Source organism: Bufo bufo, chromosome 2, assembly GCF_905171765.1.
Source record: "Bufo bufo chromosome 2, aBufBuf1.1, whole genome shotgun sequence".
Lineage (NCBI taxonomy): Eukaryota > Metazoa > Chordata > Amphibia > Anura > Bufonidae > Bufo > Bufo bufo.
This window is the reverse complement of record NC_053390.1, coordinates 108,543,485-108,565,977: the sequence shown is the minus strand read 5'-3', so window position 1 is coordinate 108,565,977 and position 22,493 is coordinate 108,543,485. Positions and strand designations below refer to the sequence as shown.

At 43.6% G+C, this 22,493-nt stretch overlaps 1 protein-coding gene across 3 annotated transcripts in view; it reads left to right on the top strand.

Moving 5' to 3' along the window:
• AGGF1 (angiogenic factor with G-patch and FHA domains 1) overlaps positions 1-22,493 on the top strand; it is a 48,664-nt gene that overhangs the window by 1,804 nt on the left and 24,367 nt on the right. For all 3 annotated transcript variants that reach the window (XM_040421405.1, XM_040421404.1, XM_040421406.1), the window contains exons 2-4: positions 6,337-6,427; positions 8,670-8,851; positions 21,286-21,417. In XM_040421405.1, the coding sequence (XP_040277339.1) occupies positions 6,337-6,427; positions 8,670-8,851; positions 21,286-21,417 (405 nt within the window). The remainder of the gene's footprint in view (positions 1-6,336; positions 6,428-8,669; positions 8,852-21,285; positions 21,418-22,493) is intronic.

Here is a 22,493-nt window from a genome sequence, read left to right as displayed (position 1 = left end):
ATGCTGGGAGTTGGATTTTTGCAACAGCTGGAGGCACACTGGTTGGGAAACACTGCCATAGAGAATGAATGGGTCCGCACCCGTTCCGCAAAATTGCGGAGCGGATGCGGACCCATTTGCGGACGTGTGAATGGACCCTAATGCTGGGGCTCCGATCGGTTACCATGGCAGCCAGGAGTCACGCTACTGAAGTCCTGGCTGCCATGGTATGTTAGTGAGCAGCATTATACTCGCGTGCGCCATGGCCGCCGGTCGCTCCTTCTTCTCATAGGTCTGCGCGGCGCATTGCTAATGCTATAAGCATTAGCAATGCGCCGCACAGACAGAAGAAGGAGCGACCGGCGGCCATGGCGCACGCGAGTATAATGCTGCTCACTAACATACCATGGCAGCCAGGACTTCAGTAGCGTGACTCCTGGCTGCCATGGTAACCGATCGGAGCCCCAGCATTACACTGCTGGGACTCCGATCGGAACTGCCCACTGCCACCAATGATGGGGGGGGAAGAGGGGGACCCTGTGGCCACTGCCACCAATGATTAATACTGGGGAGGGAGGGGGGGTGGGTTTGAGTTACCAGAGGGGGCTAATAAGAGGGAGAGGCTGGGGGGCACATGAGAGGTTGAGGGGGCACATGAGAGGCTGGCTGCCATGGTAATCTCCCTGCTGCTGTGTGTACTATGCACAGGGCAGCAGGGAGAGTGTAAAGTCCTATTCACCCTAATAGAGCTCTATTAGGGTGAATATGACAAGGGTTCTAGCCCTTAAGGAGGCTAATAGTTATTAAATAAAAAGTAAAAAAAAAAAAAAAGTTTAAACACCCCCCCCCCCCCCAATATAGAAAACAATATATTGCATATCGCACATGCTTAAAATGATATCTCAATATAGATTTTAGGCCATATCGCCCACCCCTACCCCCTTACAATTATTATTTTTTATTAACAACTGTCTTCAAATGTTTTAAATATCTTTTTTACTGACTGTCTCCCTCCCAGTCCCAGACGAAAAGAAGAAGAGTCTGCTGCTGGGCTGCCTGGAGTGGAGCAACTCCATGAGCAGGCGGCTGCCAGAGAATGATTGTTCCTCTCCCAGACTCCCTCCCTCTCTGATGTCACTTCCTCTAGTACTGACTAGCAGAGAGAAGGAGAGGATTGCTTCTTTAGAGAGCTGCCTTTACACACAAGCTCCTGCTGGTTCTGTACAGGAGTCCGTTGGCCGCAATTTTCTTGTAGCCTGTTATTTATTAATAGGGGTTTTATAGAAATATCACCAGGAAAATGGCTGCATCGTAAGGACCTTTATCCTGCGTTCTGCAGAATGTGGCTGGGACTTATTCACACTCATGTTTACTTTGACGGATCTGGATCAATTGAAAAATGTTGGCAATTGGCAACAACGTAAAATAGTTTATTTGAGCAGTGAGTCTAGCTTGCAGTATGCAGTTGCAGTCCAGACTCCAGCCTCTCCAGGTCACAGGCACTGACACTCCTATTCCTTAATCCTTCCTGCACAGTCACAACAGACACAGACTCGTAGGGGCTGCGGCTCGCTCAGCTGATCGCAGCGCCGGCAGTGTGACAGGCTCAGTCAGCTGACGTCCTCCTCCGCTGCTGACTGACAGTCCTGTCCCACCTCATTGCTGGCGCCGCTGACTCTGACATCACGGATTCACGCCGGCCGCTCACTCACCGCCCGCACCGCCACCAGCTGTCATGACAGGTGAGGGCACTGGGCAGGCAAGCGTAGAAGTCAGAGAAGACGTCTCTGCATGAATCTAACTGTGCCCGGGTCTGAGAAAGCCTTGTACCCGGGCACAGGATTACAAACCCGGACTGTCCGGGTCAATCCCGTACGGGTGACAACCCTAGAGTGGGGGCTGGGGAAATGCCATCTCTGGAGGTGTACGGCAGCGGAGGATTTCTCTCCCTATTGAATATGAGCTATGTGCACTCATCTGGAGCCGGGGAAGAACTGACGGCCGGATGGGTGTTTGCCCAACAGCTCTTGTGTATGGGCAGCATTACCCACATAAGGGTATGTTTACCTGATCTGCTGTTTTGGGCAGGCACCATAACCTACACACTAGGGTGTTTCATTTTTCCAACGATGTGATTGTCATATGACTTTGCTTACGCCCCGAGTCTCAGTGATGTACAGTCATGTGAAAAAATTAGGACACCCTTTGAAAGCATGTGGTTTTTTGTAACATTTTTAATAAATGGTTATTTAATCTCCGTTTCAACAATACAGAGAGATTAAAGTAATCCAACTAAACAAAGAAAACTGAAGAAAAGTCTTTTCAAGATCTTCTGTAAATGTCATTCTACAAAAATGCCTATTCTAACTGAGGAAAAAGATAGGACACCCTCACATGTATTCCCTCTTAAATTGGCTCAGATCTCACACAGGTATATCACACCAGGTGCACATAATTAGTAGATCGTTACTCTGCATGTTGAATGAGGCTTGCCCTATTTAAACCTCAGACATTTAGTTTGGTGTGCTCCTGACTGTTGAAGTGAGAGTGAGCACCATGGTGAGAGCAAAAGAGCTGTCAGAGGACTTCAGAAAAAAGATTGTAGCAGCCTATGAGTCTGGGAAGGGATTTAAAAAGATCTCAAAAGATTTTGAAATCAGCCATTCCACTGTCCGGAAGATAGTCTACAAGTGGAGGGCTTTCAAAACAACTGCCAACATGCCCAGGACTGGTCGCCCCAGCAAGTTCACCCCAAGAGCAGACCGCAAGATGCTAAAAGAGGTCTCCAAAAACCCTAAAGTGTCATCTCGAGAACTACAGCAGGCTCTGGCTACTGTTGATGTAGAAGTACATGCCTCTACAATCAGAAAGAGACTGTACAAGTTTAACTTGCATGGGAGGTGTGCAAGGAGGAAACCTTTGCTTTCCAAGAGAAACATCGAGGCCAGACTGACATTTGCCAGAGATAAAGTTGACAAAGACCAGGACTTCTGGAATAATGTTCTTTGGACAGATGAGTCCAAAATTGAATTATTTGGACACAACAGCAGAGGACATGTTTGGCGTAAACCAAACACAGCATTCCAAGAAAAGAACCTCATACCAACTGTGAAGCATGGAGGTGGAAGTGTCATGGTTTGGGGCTGCTTTGCTGCAGCAGGACCTGGTCAGCTCACCATCATAGAATCCACGATGAATTCTACTGTGTATCAGAAGGTGCTTGAAGAACATGTGAGACCATCAGTTAGAAAATTAAAGCTGAAGCGGAACTGGACCATGCAACATGACAATGACCCAAAACATACTAGTAAATCAACCAAAGATTGGCTGAAAAAGAAGAAATGGAGAGTCCTGGAATGGCCAAGTCAAAGTCCAGATTTGAATCCCATTGAGATGCTGTGGGGTGACTTGAAAAGGGCTGTACGTGCAAGAAACCCCTCAAACATCTCACAGCTGAAAAAGTTCTGCATTGAGGAGTGGGGTAAAATTTCCTCAGACCGATGTCGAAGACTGGTAGATGGCTACAAGAACCGTCTCACTGCAGTTATTTCAGCCAAAGGAGGTAACACTCGCTATTAGGGGCAAGGGTGTCCTATCTTTTTCCTCAGTTAGAATAGGCATTTTTGTAGAATGACATTTACAGAAGATCTTGAAAAGACTTTTCTTCAGTTTTCTTTGTTTAGTCGGATTACTTTAATCTCTCTGTATTGTTGAAACGGAGATGAAATAACCATTTATTAAAAATGTTACAAAAAACCACATGCTTTCAAAGGGTGTCCTAATTTTTTCACATGACTGTAAAAGATATATATGCCTGTACCTAGGTGGTTGGTCTAAAAGTGACTTCAGTTTCAGGCTCCGAGGGGCTCTGCATCAGGCAATATATGCACTTAAAATTGTCCTCTTCACTAAACAGTTGAATATTCCTCAACGAGAATTGAAAGGAATGAAACAGGTTGCACATTTTGTCAGCCTCATATATGTTCGCATTTTGCACAAGGCAATTGTAAGTCGATGGGCTCAAAAGTAGGATTTGGATATGCTACAGCTTCTGAGCACTTAGGGCTCTTTCACACTTGCGTTCTTTTCTTCCGGCATAGAGTTCCGTCGTCGGGGCTCTATGCCGGAAGAATCCTGATCAGTTTTATCCTAATGCATTCTGAATGGAGAGAAATCCGTTCAGGATGTCTTCAGTTCCGGAACGGAATGTTTTTTTGGCCGGAGAAAACACCGCAGCATGCTGCGTTTTTTGCTCCGGCCAAAAATCCTGAACACTTGCCGCAAGGCCGGATCCGGAATTAATGCCCATTGAAAGGCATTAATCCGGATCCGGCCTTAAGCTAAACATCGTTTCGGCGCATTACCGGATCCGACGTTTAGCTTTTTCTGAATGGTTACCATGGCTGCCAAGACGCTAAAGTCCTGGCAGCCATGGTAAAGTGTAGTGGGGAGCGGGGGAGCAGCATACTTACCTTCCGTGCGGCTCCCAGGGCGCTCCAGAGTGACGTCAGGGCGCCCCACGTGCATGGATGACGTGATCGCATGGATCACGTCATCCATGCGCATGGGGCGCTCTGATGTCATTCTGGAGCACCCCGGGAGCTGCACGGACTGTAAGTATACTGCTCCCCCGCTCCCCACTACTACTATGGCAGCCAGGACTTTAATAGCGTCCTGGGGGCCATAGTAACACTGAACGCATTTTGAAGACGGATCCGTCTTCAAATGCTTTCAGTTCACTTGCGTTTTTCCGGATCCGGCGTGTAATTCCGGCAAATGGAGTACACGCTGGATCCGGACAACGCAAGTGTGAAAGAGGCCTTACCCCGATGCAGACGTAAAAAAAAGTGCTCTCACAGTTGGTATCTGTCAGAAACAAATGTAGGATTGGCTTTTTTGGACGAGCGTATTACTCAGGCTGTTAAAGAAAATATGACTAAAAATTTAGAAACCAAACCTGCAAAGAAAAAGGAAATGAAACGATTAGAGGGTAAAAACCTAGTTTTTGAAGGAAAAGACCTGAGCCATTTCGTTACTAATAAAACAAAGACGTTCTTTGAATTGTTTGGGATCCACGACGTGACAGAATACTGCAGTGATTCTCTAAGAAGCCATGTGAACGCTCTTAAGGTGGTCAATAATACCGCAGAAAGAGGAATCGCTCTGATAAAAAAAAAGTTTAACGAATCAACCAGGGACGAACAACAAAAACAATTCTTGTTGAGGGTAGTAGTCGAGCATCACAGAAAAGTCGTCACCAAGATAATAAAAGAAGGGATTGCATCGTTCAAAGTTTATTAATATAACACCTGTTTTGCCTGTCATACTACCTATTAATCTTAGTGTCTAGTTTTAATATTATTTTAAGTTTTGTGATTTCTAGTTTTCCCAATAAAAGTAATTAACATTGAAAAATCGTATTTTGTGACTACTTTTACAAAACTGATCAAAGTGTGCAACCTCTAAATATTATCCAATCTTCTTGAAATTAGGCATATATATCTTTTACATCACTGAGACTCGGGGCGTAAGCAGAGTCTGCAAAAATGTAACCTTTTTTTTTTTTTTTTTTCCATTACCAAATGAAACACCTTACTATACAGTGGACGGAGCCAGAAGCAGAAGGCTTCATCCACTGTGTAGTTTCTGGCTCCGACGTACTGCAGCTCAGCTACAACACAGAAGGGTCAGCCCCCTCTGATCTGATATTGATGACTTATCCTGAGGATATGTCATCAATATCTAAGTCCCGCCATCCCCTTTAACTGTTTGTAGGTCTTTCAAAGAAATGAGACCTGGAACCTGATTGGGTGATTGTGTAAATAGTTGATCGGTTTTATATTCTGCAAACCTAGTTCTCTTCAGTGAGTTGCTGCCCATAAGTGGTCACTTTCCCCAGAAGAGGAGATGTGCTGACAGCCGTTTATGCCCCCTCCCGTTGTTTCCCTATCACCCGCTTTATGGGGAGCGTTCAGCATCCATAGAGTATGGCTACTCTGGTTTACAGCAAACAACTGATATTGCCAGAGGAAGCAGCGGGATATGTACTTTTATATGAGGTGCTAGTAGGGGTTCTCCAGGCTTTTAATATTGACGACCTATCCTCAGGATAGGTCATCAATATCAGATCGACGGGAGTCCGACACCCAGCACCCCTGTCGATCAGCTGTATGGCAGAGCAGGAAGGGAGACGGCATGTGCACACTGCACGCGGCATCTCCTCATACAGCTGATCGGTGGAGGTCCGATAGGTCATCAATATTAAAAGCCCGGAGAACCCCTTTAATACAAAGCTGGGTTTATTTAAATGATTTATTTACCATAAATAAAATTTTGACTTTTTTTGTCTTTTGACAGGTAGAGAAATTAAGCAGAGAAATCCATGAGTTTCAAAGGCCTGAAAAGGTTGACCAGGAGGTACAGACAGATGATTATTCAGCATGGTCAGGTAAGGACTGAAGCATACTGGGATTTACTAATTGTCAAGTTTATATGGGCAGATTATGGGGCAGATTATTGGGAATGAAGGTTCCTACAAACACTAGTTCCTGATATTTTCTAATCAACTGACAGTTAAAGGGGTTGTCCGAGATTTTGATACTGATGACCGATCCTCTGGATCGGTTATCAGTATCTGATTGGTTGGGATCTGACACCCGGGACCCCGCCGATCAGCTGTCCTCTGGATCGGTCATCAGTATCTGATTGGTGGGGATCCGACACCCGGGACCCTCGCCGATCAAGCACCGATGCTCCTGTGAGTGACTGGTCCTTCTCGCAGCTCACCAAGCACAGCGCCGTACATTGTATAGCGGCTGTGCTTGGTGTCGTGCTCAGCCTCATTCACTTCAATGGGGCTGAGTGCGATATCAAGCACTGCCACTATACAATGTACGGCGCTGTGCTTGGTGAGCACGGAGAAGGCCCCGGCACCCACATGTTTTTGTTGTGCGATCCAATCATTTATGCGGCACATAAACTTGTTTATCAGCAGCACATTGAGCTGTGTGAACAGGGATGTGCTTCCGACCAGCAATGGAACTGTATGTAATGATTGTCCATCCCTTTCCAGGTGGGGTGATTGCTGCATGTAAATGAAGGAAATGAGCGAGCAATGATCAGGAACAAATGGTTAGTTCCTGATCACCCCCTGTTTATTGGCCCATGTAAACAGGCCCCTAAACTAGACGGTATAAGGGCTGTTTCACAAGAGCAGATGCCGTGCGTGTCATCCGCAGCGTGAATGAGAGCCAAGCCGCGCTCTGGACAGCAGAGACCCGGAGCATTAACAGGATTGATAATGCTCCGTGCCTCTCTGTGATCTTTTTACTACAAAATCACAGTGACAACTGTATCTCACTGTGATGTTGTAGTAAAAAGATCACAGAGAGGCACGGAGCATTATCAATCATGTTACTGCTCCGTGTCTCTGCTGTCCTGAGCGCGGCTTGGCTGTCTTTCACTCTGCGGATGACATGCACGGCATCTGCTCTTCTGAAACAGCCCTAAGGGTCACCAGATTTATCACAGTGGCTTATGTTGGATGATAAATCTGGCGAACTGTTAGACTATCTAATCTGAGTTTATAGTTGGCATGCTTTATGGCAGAATTTAGCATCATAAATTTGGCACATTTTTGTTGCATCTTAAAAAACAACTTCCTTTCTAAACAGGTAGAACAGCAGTGTAAAGCATGGGGGGCAGCCTAACACTGCAGCCACTAATCAAACCTGTTGCTTAGGGTAGATTTACAAGTAATGCCAATGGTATGATAGACAGCTCATCATTATCACTCTGCAAAAGAGTGTATAAATAATTTTTTTTTTCTTTGACATATTTTTATAACAGTATTAGGCTACTTTCACACTAGCGTTAATATTTTCCGGTATTAAGATCCGTCATGGGGTCTCAATACAGGAAAAAAACACTTAGGTTTTGTCCCCATTGACAATGAATGGGGACAAAACCTAACGGAACGGAATGCTCCAAAATGCATTCCGTTCTGTTCTTATACAGGAGAGCAAACCCCAGCATTCTGCGGTTTGCTTTCCTCCCTGGGATGCGGAGTAAGACGGATCCGCCATGACCCACAATGCAAGTCAATGGGACAGATCTGTTTTCTCTGACACAATAGAAAACTGATCCTTCCCCCATTGACTTGCATTGTGGGTCATGACGGATCCGTCTTGGCTATGTTAACGATAATGCAACCGGATCCGTTCATAACAGACGCAGACGGTTGTATTATCCGTAACGGAAGCGTTTTTGCTGGATCCAGCAAAAACGCTAGTGTGTAAGTAGTCATAATACTGGTGTATAATACAGTGAAGCCATTCTTAAAGGGGTTGTCTCACTTTAGCAAATGGCATTTGTCATGTAGAGAAAGCTAATACAAGGCACTTATACTAATGTATTGTAATTGTCCATATTGTCTCCTTTGCTGGCTTGATTCATTTTTCATCACATTATACACTTCTCGTTTCCATGGTTACCACCGCCCTGCAATCCAGCAGTGGTGGCCGTGCTTGCACATTATAGGAAAAGGAGCCGGCCTCTCTGCTGGCCAGGACTATAGGAGTCTGAATAGACCATTGTTTTTGTCTATAGTGTGCAAGCACTGCCACCACTGATGGATTGCAGATAAATGCCATTTGCTGAAGTGAGACAACCCCTTTAATGCTCTCTTTCAGATTACTACTATTACCAGTCTTCCTACGAGCATCACACCCACACAGATGCCCATGAGGTGAAAGCAAGTAATGGCACCGAGTCCACTGTAGACACATCACAGGCTGGGACAGACCTTCAAGAGCCTCAAGAAGAAGAGTCACGTCTGTGTGAGAAAGATGAGCAGCAGACAGGTTATACCCAGGTAAGGCTTCTGGGACTTTCATGTAGTTTGTGGCATAAAAACATTATGGCCACCTGCATACATTACCATACTTACCTGTGCAGGCACCTATTTCCAGACATATCGTATGGAGGACCTGTCGCCTCTCCTGACATATCTTTCTTTTCTTAGTTTTTTCCCCCCATTTCATCCACCATGACTGCTACAGATGAGATTGACCCTTTGACCTCTGTAGGGGCAGGAATACACAGAGATCGTTAAAAAGCCCCCAACCACTCTCTCCCTTCAGTGTTTCCTGTCCCTATGGGGGCATTACACAGAGAGGCCTCCCAAAAGGGAGGTGAAGATTTTGTTTTATAATGTTGTTCTTTTTTTATTTTATTTTATTTATTATTTTCCTTTTAAATATAACTGGAGGTAGGCTTACCAATCTTCTCCTCTGCACTCCCGCAACTGCTGCTGAAGCTGGGCAGAAGAGATTAGGGTGATTCTCTTCCCTGAGATTGGGGACCTGTTCTCACTCCTTGCTGCATGGTCTTCCTTCCCTTCCGGAAGTAGACCTGTGAGCGGGACGCCGCACACCGAACGGGGGGCGGAGCCAAGATCTAGCTCTCGGATTCCCGGAGGGGGCGGAGCTTCGGGTCACCTGTGGGGACGCGACGGGACCTCCAAAGCAAAGTTGTGCTCCATTACTTTCTCTAGAGAATGTGTCTTCGGCCCTGTACTAGATAAAATCTTAGAGAAAGCGGTTGATAAAAAAGGGTTTCAGGACGAGAGTGAAAGGAAACCAGACCCTATAGGGGAAAAGGAAAAACAGGGCGCTGGAACTATCAGGTTTCCTCCGTAATCCCCAAAATAAGCGGAACGAAAAACAATGACGCCAAATCCCTGGACTTTAGACATCGTGAGAAACGGTTACAAAATAGAATTTTCCTCAACTCCCGCAAGAAGATTTCAGACAACTTCCCACAGTTCAACCATTCTATCAAAGATATGGCAGGGCTTTCTAGAATTAAAAAGAATCAGGCGTCGTAAAAAAATGTACCTCTTGATCATATATGTAAGGCTGCTACATGGTCTAATATGAATAAATTCATAAAACATTATCTAAATATCTCTGCTTCTACAGATCTGGCCTTTGGCCAGAAAGTTCTGCTAGCAGTAGCCCCACCTACTGTATAATCTGTTAGTTCTCATCTGTAGCTGTCATGGTGGATGAAATGGAAAACCTTATTTAGACGTACCAGTAATTCTGTTTCCTTGAATCCACCATGATGGCCCGTATATTCCCTCCCTTAATGTACTTATGAGTATGAATTTAATACTTAAAAAAAATTATAATTTTTTTTGTGTATGTATATATATATATATATATATATATATATATATATATATATATATATATATTCACCTAAAGAATTATTAGGAACACCATACTAATACGGTGTTGGACCCCCTTTTGCCTTCAGAACTGCCTTAATTCTACGTGGCATTGATTCAACAAGGTGCTGATAGCATTCTTTAGAAATGTTGGCCCATATTGATAGGATAGCATCTTGCAGTTGATGGAGATTTGAGGGATGCACATCCAGGGCACGAAGCTCCCGTTCCACCACATCCCAAAGATGCTCTATTGGGTTGAGATCTGGTGACTGTGGGGGCCATTTTAGTACAGTGAACTCATTGTCATGTTCAAGAAACCAATTTGAAATGATTCGAGCTTTGTGACATGGTGCATTATCCTGCTGGAAGTAGCCATCAGAGAATGGATACATGTTCTCATTCTGTTTACGCCAAATTCGGACTCTTGAATGTCTCAACAGAAATCGAGGCAACATTTTTCCAGTCTTCAACAGTCCAATTTTGGTGAGCTCGTGCAAATTGTAGCCTCTTTTTCCTAATTGTAGTGGAGATGAGTGGTACCCGGTGGGGTCTTCTGCTGTTGTAGCCCATCCACCTCAAGGTTGTGCGTGTTGTGGCTTCACAAATGCTTTGCTGCATACCTCGGTTGTAACGAGTGGTTATTTCAGTCAACGTTGCTCTTCTATCAGCTTGAATCAGTCGGCCCATTCTCCTCTGACCTCTAGCATCCACAAGGCATTTTTGCCCACAGGACTGCCGCATACTGGATGTTTTTCCCTTTTCACACCATTCTTTGTAAACCCTAGAAATGGTTGTGCGTGAAAATCCCAGTAACTGAGCAGATTGTGAAATACTCAGACCGGCCCGTCTGGCACCAACAACCATGCCACGCTCAAAATTGCTTAAATCACCTTTCTTTCACATTCTGACATTCAGTTTGGAGTTCAGGAGATTGTCTTGAACAGGACCACCCCCCTAAATGCATTGAAGCAACTGCCATGTGATTGGTTGACTAGATAATTGCATTAATGAGAAATAGAACAGGTGCTAATAATTCTTTAGGTGAGTGTATATATACTGCTCAAAAAAATAAAGGCAACACAAAAATAACACATCCTAGATCTGAGTTAATTAAATATTCTTCTGAAATACTTTGTTCTTTACATAGTTAAATGTGCTGACAACAAAATCACACAAAAATAAAAAAATGGAAATCAAATTTTTCAACCCATGGAGGTCTGGATTTGGAGTCACACTCAAAATTAAAGTGGAAAAACACACTACAGGCTGATCCAACTTTGATGTAATGTCCTTAAAACAAGTCATAATGAGGCTCAGTAGTGTGTGTGGCCTCCACGTGCCTGTATGACCTCCCTACAACGCCTGTGCATGCTCCTGATGAGGTGGCGGACGGTCTCCTGAGGGATCTCCTCCCAGACCTGGACTAAAGCATCTGCCAACTCCTGGACAGTCTGTGGTGCAACGTGACGTTGGTGGATAGAGCGAGACATGATGTCCCAGATGTGCTCAATTGGATTCAGGTCTGGGGAACGGGCGGGCCAGTCCATAGCATCAATGCCTTCGTCTTGCAGGAACTGCTGACACACTCCAGCCACATGAGGTCTAGCATTGTCTAGCATTGTCTTGCATTAGGAGGAACCCGGGGCCAACCGCACCATCATATGGTCTCACAAGGGGTCTGAGGATCTCATCTCGGTACCTAATGGCAGTCAGGCTACCTCTGGCGAGCACATGGAGGGCTGTGCGGCCCTCCAAAGAAATGTCACCCCACACCATTACTGACCCAATGTCAAACCGGTCATGCTGGAGGATGTTGCAGGCAGCAGAACGTTCTCCACGGCGTCTCCAGACTCTGTCACGTCTGTCACATGTGCTCAGTGTGAACCTGCTTTCATCTGTGAAGAGCACAGGGCGCCAGTGGCGAATTTGCCAATCTTGGTGTTCTCTGGCAAATGCCAAACGTCCTGCACGGTGTTGGGCTGTAAGCACAACCCCCACCTGTGGACGTCGGGCCCTCATATCACCCTCATGGAGTCTGTTTCTGACCGTTTGAGCAGACACATGCACATTTGCGGCCTGCTGGAGGTCATTTTGCAGGGCTCTGGCAGTGCTCCTCCTGTTCCTCCTTGCACAAAGGCGGAGGTAGCGGTCCTGCTGCTGGGTTGTTGCCCTCCTACGGCCTCCTCCACGTCTCCTGATGTACTGGCCTGTCTCCTGGTAGCGCCTCCATGCTCTGGACACTACGCTGACAGACACAGCAAACCTTCTTGCCACAGCTCGCATTGATGTGCCATCCTGGATAAGCTGCACTACCTGAGCCACTTGTGTGGGTTGTAGACTCCGTCTCATGCTACCACTAGAGTGAAAGCACCGCCAGCATTTAAAAGTGACCAAAACATCAGCCAGGAAGCATAGGAACTGAGAAGTCGTCTGTGGTCACCACCTGCAGAACCACTCCTTTATTGGGGTGTCTTACTAATTGCCTATAATTTCCACCTGTTGTCTATCCCATTTGCACAACAGCATGTGAAATTGATTGTCACTCAGCGTTGCTTCCTAAGTGGACAGTTTGATTTCACAGAAGTGTGATTGACTTGGAGTTACATTGTGTTGTTTAAGTGTTCCCTTTATTTTTTTTGAGCAGTGTATATAATTATATAATTATTAGAGATAGATAGATAATACTTGATAGCACCCACTTAGGTAATTTATAAACACTACCAAAGGGGTGAATGGGCACATATATATATTTAATAAATGTAAAAATAAAGAGATTAGTTATAAAAACATTTTTTTAGTTAGTTATAAAAAATCCGTACCAATATCTCCTGAAAGAATTGCATATTAAAAGGAAAGATTGTATTTAGAATAAATAAAATAGATCAATAGCACCACAGTGATACGTTGTAAGCATCCACTGTGAGAATAGCAGTCTGGAATGCAGGATCTAAGATAGGAGCAAAATTGATTCCAGTCTCAAACAGATGTAATCCAATAGATCATGGAGGTAGTATCATGAACAATCTTTGTAGTAGCTATATGTCCAAATATCTTTGTGGCAATAATATGTCCAAAATGGTGTCCAAATATATAAAAAATTATTAAAATGCAAATAATCAATATAAGTGACAAAAATCCATCAATAAATGAATCTATGAGTGAATATATCAGTGACTATATCAAATGTACCCAATTATGGGGTAATCCAAAAATATTGCAGATGTGTAGCAAAAGTATAATATTCCTCTAAAAGTGCAAACGTGCTCAAGGAAAAATAAAAGTAAAAATGAAGAAAAAAAAAAAAAAAAAAAAAAAAAAAAAAAAAAATATATATATATATATATATATATATATATATATATATATATATATATATATATATATATATAATAAAAAAAAAGGTAGTTACAATGCCAATATGGACTTATTACCCGATAGATAGAAATTCTCCGCAGAGGTAATCTCAGAAATGTTTTTTCCTCGAGTGTGGTTAGTAGTTGCTGTTTAATATTTGTATACAATGTTCATATACGATGTTGCAATCTGTATCCGATATTCACATGCGATGTTGCAGTTTGGAGCTTTAGTTTAGCATGCTCAAAGTGGATCAATGATACATATTGCAGTTAGCCAGAGATTGTTTAAGTACTCACATGTATGTAGATACTTTTGTTCGTGGCGTACCACGTGGAATAGGTGTAGGGTAAGCTTACCTCTGTGGCGATCTTCAATATTACCTCACTGTCGTGTCTGCGTGAATGGAGGAGAGCATGTAAACGTCACGCTTGTCTCTCCATTTCACCGCGAGCAGTTCTTCGTTACACAAGGCAGCCCTCTCCCCCCCCTTGCAAGATGGGTTGTAACGAGCCGTTGGGAGAAGCCCCGGCGACTAGGTCGTGCGGTGCCACAGCAGCCAATCTGTTCTAGAAACAAATGCCTGAAGAGGGGCACACTTGTGTATATATATATCTATATATCTCTATCCAGAAAATGAATGCAATGAGCCTGGTCAAAAATAATTCATAGACCGTTCTCCACAAGAACTAAAGATGCTTATCTGTAAAAAACTCATCGGTTCCCAAAAAAACGCATACATAATGCAATGGAATTGCACCTTAACAAGAACTTCATCTACTGGATTCATTCCAGATTTGCCATAGAGCCCGTTAAGAAGACAGCTATTTAAGAGCCGGTTCGGCAAGACAGATCAAATATAGCCACTGAGGAAGGAGACAGTATGGTCTTCGAAACGCGTCTGGCAGGTAAAACAAGACATATTTGATCTGAGATAATTAATACCGGCATTTGGATATCCAACATCGCCTTTCCAGCTGATGTGCGTTGCGGGAACACCCACGATTCTTCCGCGCGAGTGAAAAACATTGTAATGCGTTTTGCACGCGCGTGAGAAAAATCGTGCATGTTTGGTACCCAAACCCGAACTTCTTCACAGAAGTTCGGGCTTGGGATCAATGTTCTGTAGATTGTATTATTTTCCCTTATAACATGGTTATAATAATAGCATTCTGAATACAGAATGCAAAGTAAAATAGCGTTGGAGGGGTTAAAAAAAATAAATAAAAATTATTTAACTCACCTTAATCATCTTGCTGGCGCTGCCGGCATCTCGTCTGTCTCCTTCTGTGCTGAACAGGACCTGTGGTGAGCATTCATTCCAGGACCTTTGATGACCTCACTCCGGTGATCACATGATCCATCACCATGGTAAAAGATCATGTGACGTTCCATGTGATGACCAGAGTGACGTCATCAAAGGTCCTGTAACTGTATTTAATGCTCACCACAGGTCCTATTCAACAAAGGAGACAGAAGGAGATGCCGGGCTACGCGATCAAGTGGACTAAGGTGAGTTAAATTATTATTATAATTTTTTTAACCCCTCCAGCGCTGTTTTACTATGCATTCTGTATTCAGAATGCTATTATTTTCCCTTATAACCATGTTATAAGGGAAAATAATAATGATTGGTTCTCCATCCCGATCGTCTCCTAGCAACCGTGCGTGAAAATCGCACCGCATCCGCACTTGCTTACGGATGCTTTCGATTTTCACGCAACCCCATTCACTTCTATGGGGCCTGCGTTGCGTGAAAAACGCAGAATATAGAACATGCTGCGATTTTCACGCAGCGCACAAGTGATGCGTGAAAATCACCGCTCATCTGAACAGCCCCATAGAAATGAATGGGTCGGTATTCAGTGCGGGTGCAATGCGTTCACCTCACGCATCGCATCTGCGCGGAATACTCGCTTGTGTGAAAGGGGCCTTACAAGTAAAAGGAGACCAGAAAACACGGCAGTGACTGGTGTACCGCAGGAAATAGCAGGATATCAATCAAGCCCTATTACCTGCACGGACAGAATCGGAGACACGAGGGACGCCAAAGACTCTTTGGGAGCCAGATTACAAGCTGTCCCTGAATCCATCAAAAGAAGAAATAGATCATAAAGCAGAGCTTCATATACCAACTAAAATAGACCACATCGTCTGCAGTGAGGTAATATTGAAGATCGCCACAGAGGTAAGCTTACCCTACACCTATTCCACGTGGGACGCCACGAACAAAAGTATCTACATACATGTGAGTACTTAAACAATCTCTGGCTAACTGCAATATGTATCATTGATCCACTTTGAGCATGCTAAACTAAAGCTCCAAACTGCAACATCGCATATGAATATCGGATACAGATTGCAACATCGTATATGAACATTGTATACAAATATTAAACAGCAACTACTAACCACACTCTCGAGGAAAAAACATTTCTGAGATTACCTCTGCGGAGAATTTCTATCTATCGGGTAATAAGTCCATATTGGCCTTGTGACTACCTTTTTTATTTTTTTATATATATATATATATATATATATATATATATATATATATATATATATATTTATTTTTATTTCCATTTTTACTTTTATTTTTCCTTGAGCACGTTTGCACTTTTAGAGGAATATTATACTTTTGCTACACATCTGCAATATTTTTGGATTACCCCATAATTGGGTACATTTGATATAGTCACTGATATATTCACTCATAGATTCATTTATTGATGGATTTTTGTCACTTATATTGATTATTTGCATTTTAATAATTTTTTATATATTTGGACACCATTTTGGACATATTATTGCCACAAAGATATTTGGACATATAGCTACTACAAAGATTGTTCATGATACTACCTCCATGATCTATTGGATTACATCTGTTTGAGACTGGAATCAATTTTGCTCCTATCTTAGATCCTGCATTTCAGTCAGCTATTCTCACAGTGGATGCTTACAACGTATCACTGTGGTGCTATTGATCTATTTTATTTATTCTAAATACAATCTTTCCTTTTATTATGCAATTTTTTTCAGGAGATATTGGTCCGGACTTTTTATAACTAACTAACAAAAAAATGTATAACAATTTTTTTTTATCTCTATTTTTACATTTATACATTTTTATATACACTCACCTAAAGAATTATTAGGAACACCTGTTCTATTTCTCATTAATGCAATTATCTAGTCAACCAATCACATGGCAGTTGCTTCAATGCATTTAGGGGGGTGGTCCTGGTCAAGACAATCTCCTGAACTCCAAACTGAATGTCAGAATGGGAAAGAAAGGTGATTTAAGCAATTTTGAGCGTGGCATGGTTGTTGGTGCCAGACGGGCCGGTCTGAGTATTTCACAATCTGCTCAGTTACTGGGATTTTCACGCACAACCATTTCTAGGGTTTACAAAGAATGGTGTGAAAAGGGAAAAACATCCAGTATGCGGCAGTCCTGTGGGCAAAAATGCCTTGTGGATGCTAGAGGTCAGAGGAGAATGGGCCGACTGATTCAAGCTGATAGAAGAGCAACGTTGACTGAAATAACCACTCGTTACAACCGAGGTATGCAGCAAAGCATTTGTGAAGCCACAACACGCACAACCTTGAGGCGGATGGGCTACAACAGCAGAAGACCCCACCGGGTACCACTCCTCTCCACTACAAATAGGAAAAAGAGGCTACAATTTGCACGAGCTCACCAAAATTGGACTGTTGAAGACTGGAAAAATGTTGCCTGGTCTGATGAGTCTCGATTTCTGTTGAGACATTCAAATGGTAGAGTCCGAATTTGGCGTAAACAGAATGAGAACATGTATCCATCCTCTGATGGCTACTTCCAGCAGGATAATGCACCATGTCACAAAGCTCGAATCATTTCAAATTGGTTTCTTGAACATGACAATGAGTTCACTGTACTAAAATGGCCCCCACAGTCACCAGATCTCAACCCAATAGAGCATCTTTGGGATGTGGTGGAATGGGAGCTTCGTGCCCTGGATGTGCATCCCTCAAATCTCCATCAACTGCAAGATGCTATCCTATCAATATGGGCCAACATTTCTAAAGAATGCTATCAACACCTTGTGGAATCAATGCCACGTAGAATTAAGGCAGTTCTGAAGGCAAAAGGGGGTCCAACACCGTATTAGTATGGTGTTCCTAATATGTGTGTGTGTGTGTGTGTGTGTATATATATATATATATATATATATATATATATATATATATATATTCCATACAATTTTATAAGTATCACTGATTTAATAAATATATTATAGTGATATACTATATACTGAGTCCATGTGAGTCCATTTATAAGAGTGCCCATTCACCCCTTTGGTACTATTTGACTTTGGTGAATAGAGTGCGTCATCTGTTTGGAGCACCTTGCCATCTCCAACTAGAGAGAGAGCCGTCCTAGATAATCTATTAGATAATTTATAAACACTGAAGGGAGAGAGTGTGTGGGGGCTTTTAAATTTACCACCTTCCCTGTCACTAAGGTTTATCCCTACTCAGTGTGAAACTGAAAATTTACAGACCAAATGCATAGAAAGCAACAGAGAGATATATAAACACTATCACTGAAAGAAAAATTGCCCTCTAAAATATAACTTATTCAATCATTAAAAAAATATATAAATAAGCCCCATTCAAAAGATAAGTAATAGGATAAGATGCAGGTGCTCCGCTTTTAGGCAGGGGTAGCATCAGGGCCAGTATAGGGATTGTTGTCATCTCCCGACTCCGCTTATCGATACGGCCTCCCTATGGATATAACTCAGTATCAAGTAACCGTGAGTCAAAAACAGTATATTTCATTGTCAATTTATTTATCCTCATCTCATCATAGCCACCTACATAGGAGGACCTCCTGTATGATTTTCTTTTTAATTTGATAGTCGCACGTTTGTTTGTGGATACTTGATAATTTGTGCATCTCATCTTATTACTTATCTTTTTGAATGGGGCTTATATATATAATTTTTTTTTTTTTTTTATGATTGTTAGGGATATCCCGATACCATTTTTTTAAGACTGAGTACGAGTACCGATACTTTTATTTAAGTACTCACCGATACCAATTACCGATACTAATTTTAACAATAAAATACACACACATGTATTTTCTGACCACTGACCAACCAAAAGGCCCAAAAACAGAACTATAACATTCCAAGGAGACATTATACTGTATGGGGCAGGCCACAAGGAGACGTTATACTGTATGGGGGCGGCCACAAGGAGACATTATACTGTATGGGGCGGCCACAAGGAGACGTTATACTGTATGGGGGCAGCCACAAGGAGACGTTATACTGTATGGGGGCAGCCACAAGGTGACGTTATACTGTATGGGGGCAGCCACAAGGTGACGTTATACTGTATGGGGGCCACAAGGAGACGTTATACTGTATGGGGGCCACAAGGAGACGTTATACTGTATGGGGGCCACAAGGAGACGTTATACTGTATGGGGGCCACAAGGAGACGTTATACTGTATGGGGGCAGCCACAAGGAGACGTTATACTGTATGGGGGGCGGCCACAAGGAGACGTTATACTGTATGGGGGGCGGCCACAAGGAGACGTTATACTGTATGGGGGGCGGCCACAAGGAGACGTTATACTGTATGGGGGGCAGCCACAAGGTGACGTTATACTGTATGGGGGGCAGCCACAAGGTGACGTTATACTGTATGGGGGGCAGCCACAAGGTGACGTTATACTGTATGGGGGCAGCCACAAGGTGACGTTATACTGTATGGGGGCAGCCACAAGGAGACGTTATACTGTATGGGGGCAGCCACAAGGAGACGTTATACTGTATGGGGCAGCCACAAGGAGACGTTATACTGTATGGGGGCAGCCACAAGGTGACGTTATACTGTATGGGGGCAGCCACAAGGAGACGTTATACTGTATGGGGCAGCCACAAGGAGACGTTATACTGTATGGGGCAGCCACAAGGAGACGTTATACTGTATGGGGGCAGCCACAAGGAGACGTTATACTGTATGGGGACGGCCACAAGGAGACGCTACTGTAAGGAGTCAGGACAATTTTTGAAGCCCCCCCTCCTCAGTATAATAGTCTTGTGGCCATCATACAGTAATGTATATTTCTTCTTGCCCTAATGCCTGCTTTTAGAGATCAATGTGCAGCTTGCAGGCAGGAAGGGAAGGACCAGGGCCATAGAAGACAGACACTATCACTTTTAGAGGGACTCGCTCCTGGCAAACACAGCTCTGCTGCAGTGAATGCAGTGGAGCAGACTGTGATGTAATTATAGTTATTGCAGGGACTCAGAGAATCGTCTGAGAGTTTATTAGTTAAAACGAATCGAATGAGTCAGAGACTGTGTCACCCCAGGCTTCCTGCTCTGCTACATGCACCCTGTACACACCCAGCCCTACTACATGCTATGCTAATAATGCCCCCCCCCCTTTCCCCGGACGGACTTACAGGGAGCCGCAGAGCAGGAAGCCCGGCAGGGACTCGATGACACCGTCTGTGACTCATTGGATTCTTTTAACTAATAAACTGTCAGACGATTCTCTGAGTCCCTGCACTGTGAGTCAGTGCTGGTTGCCTCTGATTGGTTGGAGGGAGGGGTGGGGCGGAGCTAGCTTCCACTCTAGGCTCCAATTACACTGCCTGCTGCTGCCTGTGAAGCTGTTAGCTGTGGGAGATGCAGGGGCTGCGGACGGACACATAGAAGCGGTGCACAGGTATCGGCAGTGGTATCGGGGACATTTGCACGAGTACATGTACTCGTGCAAATGCCCGGTATCGGTCCCGATACCAATACTGGTATCTGTATCGCGACATCCCTAATGATTGTATAAAAGTTATATTTTAGAGAGTAATTTTTCTTTCAGTGTGAAACTGTCGGTATTCATAAGACACTATTAGAGTGTGTAGAGACACCTCCTCAACTGGTAACGCCCAACTTTCAATTTATTCATACATTGCTAGGAGGAATAGCTGAAGAACAGCACGGTGCCCAGTTCCAAGAAGAGATGCTCCGGAATTATATTAAGGGAGATGCAATTATTTCTGAAGACAGACCTGTTGGGAGTGGTGACTGCTCCTCCATAAATAGCTATAAGGTTATTCTTTGTATAATAAAACGTTACACAGTTTTCCAATATATTTACCATTTCCTTGCAGTTTCAAAATCTCTGCTTGCTGACATTCAGTAGAAATCTTCATTATTTACTAACAGTGGATATAAATTTGTCATTGACTGTGACACTATTCTTATGCACTTACTTTGACTTCTGTACTGAGCTGCCAGAAGAGACCGTCCAAAGAGAATTCAGCATTACTACACGAGACAGAATTCAGAATTTACCCAATTTAATGGCTCCCGTAGAGAATTTTTGTGAGCTCTGCCTGTCATAGGGGCGTCATACAGGATGCTCATGAGCCCTGACTCAATTAGAAACCTTTTTAGAATCTGGTTAGCTATCTTGGCAAGAGATATCAATATGGATAGATTAGGCAGATTGGGTTATGTCTGCCCTGTGGACTGGTGGCTTTCCTCAACGTACACCTTTCCTCCTAAACTCCAAAATGTGCTTCCTATGAAATTAGCTGTGTGTGTGAGCACAACCATGAGATGCAGGATCTTCTCTGTGCAGCCTTGTGGAATATGCAGTATTATATGAATAATGGAAATGACTAAATAGTCTTCTTCAACTTTCTAGGAAGAAGGAGGAACTTCGCTTGCTGAAAGCTTGAGAGCAACCGCCGAAGCAGCCTTGTCTCAGACTGGATTTGCCTATGATGAGAACACTGGGATGTATTATGACCATAGTACTGGCTTTTACTATGATTCGGTAGGTGTTCTACAGACACGGCTTAACTGTACATTCATCATTGCAGGACCTTTTTAAGGGGGTTTGTCTCATTTCAGCAATTGGCATTTATTATGTAGAGAAAGTTAATACAAGGCACTTACTAATGTGCTGTGATCGTCCATATTGCCTCCTTTGCTGGCTGGATTCATTTTCCATCACATTATACACTGCTCGTTTCCAGGGATTACAGCTACGGCTCCAGTGCAGATACGAGGTGGCTAGAACGGGAGTTGCTGAGCATGTATGCTTACTCGCACTCCAACGGTCTCATCCACCAGAGAGGCTGGCGTTTTGTTTTTTTTTGTTAGTTTTTTTTCCTATAGAGTAAAAGCTCGGCCACCACTGCTGCATTACAGGGTGGTGGTAACCATGGAAACGAGCAGTGTATAATGTGATGGAAAAATAAATCAAGCCAGCAAAGGAGACAATATGGACAATCACAATACATTAGTAACTGCCTTGTATTAACTTTCTCTACATGATAAATGCCATTTGCTGAAGTGAGACAGCCCTTTTAATATTTAGATCGGTAGGGGCCTGACCACTGGGACTCCCACCAGTCATGAGAACAGGGACAACGTACACCACAGGGCCACCTGAAATGAAAGTAGTGGCTGTTCAAGCATATGCATTGCTGTGTCATTCATCTCTAGGGGAGTGCCAGAGATAGCCAAGCATTTGTACTTGGCTTTTTCCGGCAGTCCCATAGTGATCAACGGAGAAGCAGTGCATATGTTGGACCAGCTGCTATGTTCATTTTACACGTCCCCATTCTAGTGATCTCGGGCTCCCAGCAGTCGGACCGATAACAATCCTGTGGATGGGGAATAACGTATTACAACTGGAATACCCCTTTATGTTTGTACTGAGAACTTTCATTATTTATCATCACAGCCTGGGCCTAGAAAAGTCCATTTTCTTCACGAGCTCCCTCTCTCTCCACCCATTTGTTAATGTTAGACAGTTTTCTCTTAGGGAGATATTTATGGAGAAAACTGGTCATCAGTAGATGGGCAGGAGATCATGAATAACTGTGACTCTCTTCAGAGGCGCGG